The sequence below is a fragment of the Myotis daubentonii genome, chromosome Y (assembly GCF_963259705.1).
Source record: "Myotis daubentonii chromosome Y, mMyoDau2.1, whole genome shotgun sequence".
In the NCBI taxonomy this organism is placed as follows: Eukaryota; Metazoa; Chordata; class Mammalia; order Chiroptera; family Vespertilionidae; genus Myotis; species Myotis daubentonii.
Genome location: NC_081862.1, coordinates 3,407,100 through 3,410,628, shown reverse-complemented (window position 1 = coordinate 3,410,628; position 3,529 = coordinate 3,407,100). Strand labels below are relative to the sequence as shown.

The 3,529-nt window shown below is 44.3% G+C and overlaps 1 protein-coding gene across 1 annotated transcript; it reads right to left on the bottom strand.

The window, feature by feature from the left end:
• Window positions 1-605: 605 nt before the first annotated feature.
• LOC132225497 (large ribosomal subunit protein uL18-like) lies at window positions 606-1,229 on the bottom strand. Its single transcript, XM_059680607.1, has one exon. The coding sequence runs from the start codon at window positions 1,212-1,214 to the stop codon at window positions 813-815; it is 402 nt and encodes a 133-aa protein (XP_059536590.1). The 5' UTR covers window positions 1,215-1,229; the 3' UTR covers window positions 606-812.
• Window positions 1,230-3,529: the final 2,300 nt, after the last annotated feature.

The following is a 3,529-nucleotide window of genomic DNA, read 5'->3' as shown; positions in this document are numbered from 1 at the left end:
TAAAAAAAGTAAGGTAAGGAGCTGATTGTTTTAAATTATATTATCTGAGTGTAAAACCTGGATAATTTAGAGTCTCAGGAAAGAGATTTCTACTCTCAAATGCTTAAATCTATGCTCATAGCTCGAGGATGCTCTGTTAAGCATAGGCAGATGTTAGGTCGGAGAGAGCCTAGGATCGGATACATGCAGACATGTGATGAGATAATGGACTACCCCTGGCATTTCTAACAGATCAGCATGCCAGACACAGATACTGGCTTCTCCACGACCCCCACACAGATACTGACTCCTTCCTGAATACCTGGCTGACCCCTGCAGCTGAAACTTCCTCAACTGAATACCTCAGCTCATGTCCCCGCCCCTCACCCAACCACAGTATAAAAAAAGCGACCCCCCTCCCTGTTGGAGTGAATCCACGTGCCCTGTCCTTGGGGTATGTGGGTCTCCCGGGGACGCAGAATAAACTTTCCCTCCTTCCTTTCTTTTCTGATTCACTCGACTCTTTATTTCTTGCGCTGCCACCTGAGCCACCTAATCTAACAGCAGATTCTTGATTTCTTAAGTTTTTTTTTTGTTTTGTTTTGTTTTGTTTTAGCTATTTGCCTAATAAGTTTATTGTCTCTCTTCTGGAAAATCTTCATAGAAAATTATGGTTTGGTTTATTAGCTCTCAGCAGCCCGTTCCTGAGCTCTGAGGAAGCTTTCTTTCTTCTGAGCTACCCGATCTTTCTTCTGGGCAAGAGACATTTTGGGACGGTTCCGCCTCTTCTTTTTAACTTCTTTCTTAGGCTTCTTCTCATAGACTGGATTCGCTCATATAGCAACATGAGCTTTCTTATACATCTCCTCCCTCATATCTGGAGTTACGTTATTCTTTATATATTGAGAGAACTGTTTCTTGTAAGCATCTTCATCTTCTTCCATTAGATAACGCATATAATCTGCAACGTTCTGACCCATGATGTGCTTCCGATGTACTTCTGCATTGAATTCCTTGCTTTCTGAATCATAACCAGGGAATCGTTTGGTACTGTAAGGGATAGATAGGCCTCCATCCACAGCTCCCTTCAGGGCCCCAAAAACTTTATATCCAGTAGTAGTACTGGCAAGCCCTGCATTCAAGTAGCAGGTGAAGGCACCAGGTTGACCATCAATGCTTTCCACATTGTATTCATCTCCAGTCACCTCCACCTGGTCTTCATAGATCTTGCCCATGCCAAATCTATTGAGAAGCCTGTGGGCCAGCAGCAGGCCAGTACAATATGCTGCAGCATAATTTGCAGGTGTTATGCCCAGATTTCAAGATCCCCAATAAAACCACACCAGGGAGCCAGTCAGTCTGATACAAAAGCAGAGGGTCCTTTTATACAAGCTCGCTTGGTCCCCCCTTTGTCTTCATTACTGGATGCAAGAGAGAGCCCCGAGTTCCAAGAGAACAAAGAATTTATAGGGCTTGGGGTCGGGGGGTTGAGGCAGGGTGCAGCTAGGGTCTGGTTACACAAAGACAGGGGGTGTGGCCAGGATACTTTTGGCCTTGGGCTAGTTTCCCCCGCTTTCCCATTGGCCGAGATAAGGGCAGGCTGAGTGAATGATACACCCTGCAGCTTTTTCTTGGAAGAGGGGTTAAGGACACAGCCATCAATCCTGCTTTGTCCTTTCATTCCCCCCTTGTCTTGGAACTTCCGGCTCAATCATGAGACGGACTGCATTTCTATTCCACCGTTGCTAGAGGCCCGTACTGGGCACACAGAACTATCAACTGAATTATTTTATAAGCTTAACAAATGGTCCGGTGGAAGGGAAAGAAACCATTTTAGCTTTAATAACTTCTAATGAAATAGGATTTTTCTTCTTAAAATTCCTCCATAGCTATCAAAAAGCCAAATCAAGATTAATTTATTTACTGTCCTGATGTTTGCATAAACACAACAAGAATGGTAACTGACTACCTTTGCTGGAATTTCATGGTTGAACCTTAATGTGTCCCGTAGGGCCAGGAAGCCAAGCCATCCAGCTGCCATCAAGCCTGCCTGCAGTATCTGCTGAGTTAGGTGAATCCCTCACCTGTAGCAATTCCACCTGAGCCCACGCTCCAGGCTTTAAGGCCCATTTCAGTAGCCCTCCTACTTGTTGCGGCCCAGAGTGTGTGGGGGTTCCGCAGGGATGCAGAGGCATCTTTACTGCTCCCCTTTTACTCTTACCAACCGCCAGTGATGGTAGGGCATCGGCCTGACGCTGCAGCACCAGCCATCTTTAGGGCTCCCAAGCAGGATACCAGGCTTTCTCCGTGGCACTTTTATTGGCTTCAAGTCTTCAGAGCGCAGACAGGTTTCTTTAAAACATGATACTCCAGTCAAAGTTTCCGGTTAATAAAATCACTATTGAAAACCGGTCTTATTGATTTCATGCAAAGAAATGTATTGCCATGACTTATTTAGCATTGCCAAATTTCAGAGGAATTATATAAGGAGAAAAACATACTGATCTGCTCTAAGATCTTCTGATTTTCCTTGACAATTATTTTTCAGAGTTATAACAAAACAGTAATTGTTGGCATTAAACCTTCTTTCTATGCATTCTAAACAGGCCTTTTCCAGCTTACTACCCCTGACATGGGCATGGTCACACAGGCCTGCAAGCAGTACACAGGCTGACAATTGTCAACTGTCTCTCAACAGTGACCAAAACCTGATGGGCACCCTTCCCTGCCCAGTTGGGCACCTGCCCTCTTGGCAGCTAGACACCTTTTACTTTTGGGGGTCACCCCACACAGTCCCCTTTCAGGACAGCCATCATACATTCAAACCTGCAAAAGAATCAAAGGTCAATATAACATATCAATACAATGAAACATAATATTGACATCATGGCCACTTCAGGCAGCCAAATCTTCTGCTACTATTTAGGGAGGTGACTAAAGTCCACTCTTTGACCTTTCTATATAAGGTAAAATCGTCCTTGTCTTTCTGAAGCCATGTCTATGAAGATGCAAGCATCATCTGAGTCTATTATACAATTTTCTGCAGGTATAGTCTTTTTCAAGTTGGGGTGAGTCCTGGGGTTGTGAATTTCTTTACCCACACCGAGTCCCCAGGCTGGAAAGGATGTACAGAGTCCGAGGTGACACTGGCAGGGGATTTCGAACACGCTTATGGGTAGCTTGTAATTTCTGTAAGAGATCACGTCCAAGTAAGGGGTACAGGCATTCTGGCATGACGAGAAACGAATGAGTTACCATGTTCTTTCTGAGGTCCACAGTCCTCTTTGATGTCCAAGGAAAAAGGCAGTTTGTCCGGTGGCTCTTAGAACTGGTGTCTTCTGAGATGTTACTGGTCCCATTGGCTCTGTCAAGACTGAATGGGCTGCTCCAGAATACACCAGGAAACTAACCAGGGGTTTTATTTATCTTACAAATATTTATACTTAAGTAGATATATAAATATCAAATAAACATTTACATTTATACCTTTTCAGTGAACAAGTACTTTTCCAGTCTTGGGAATTTTGGCAGATAACAGGAACACTGCCCA

Coding starts and splice junctions, on each gene's coding strand:
- LOC132225497 (XM_059680607.1), bottom strand. CDS start 1,214: ATGGGCAAGATCTATGAAGACCAGGTGGAGGTGACTGGAGATGAATAC.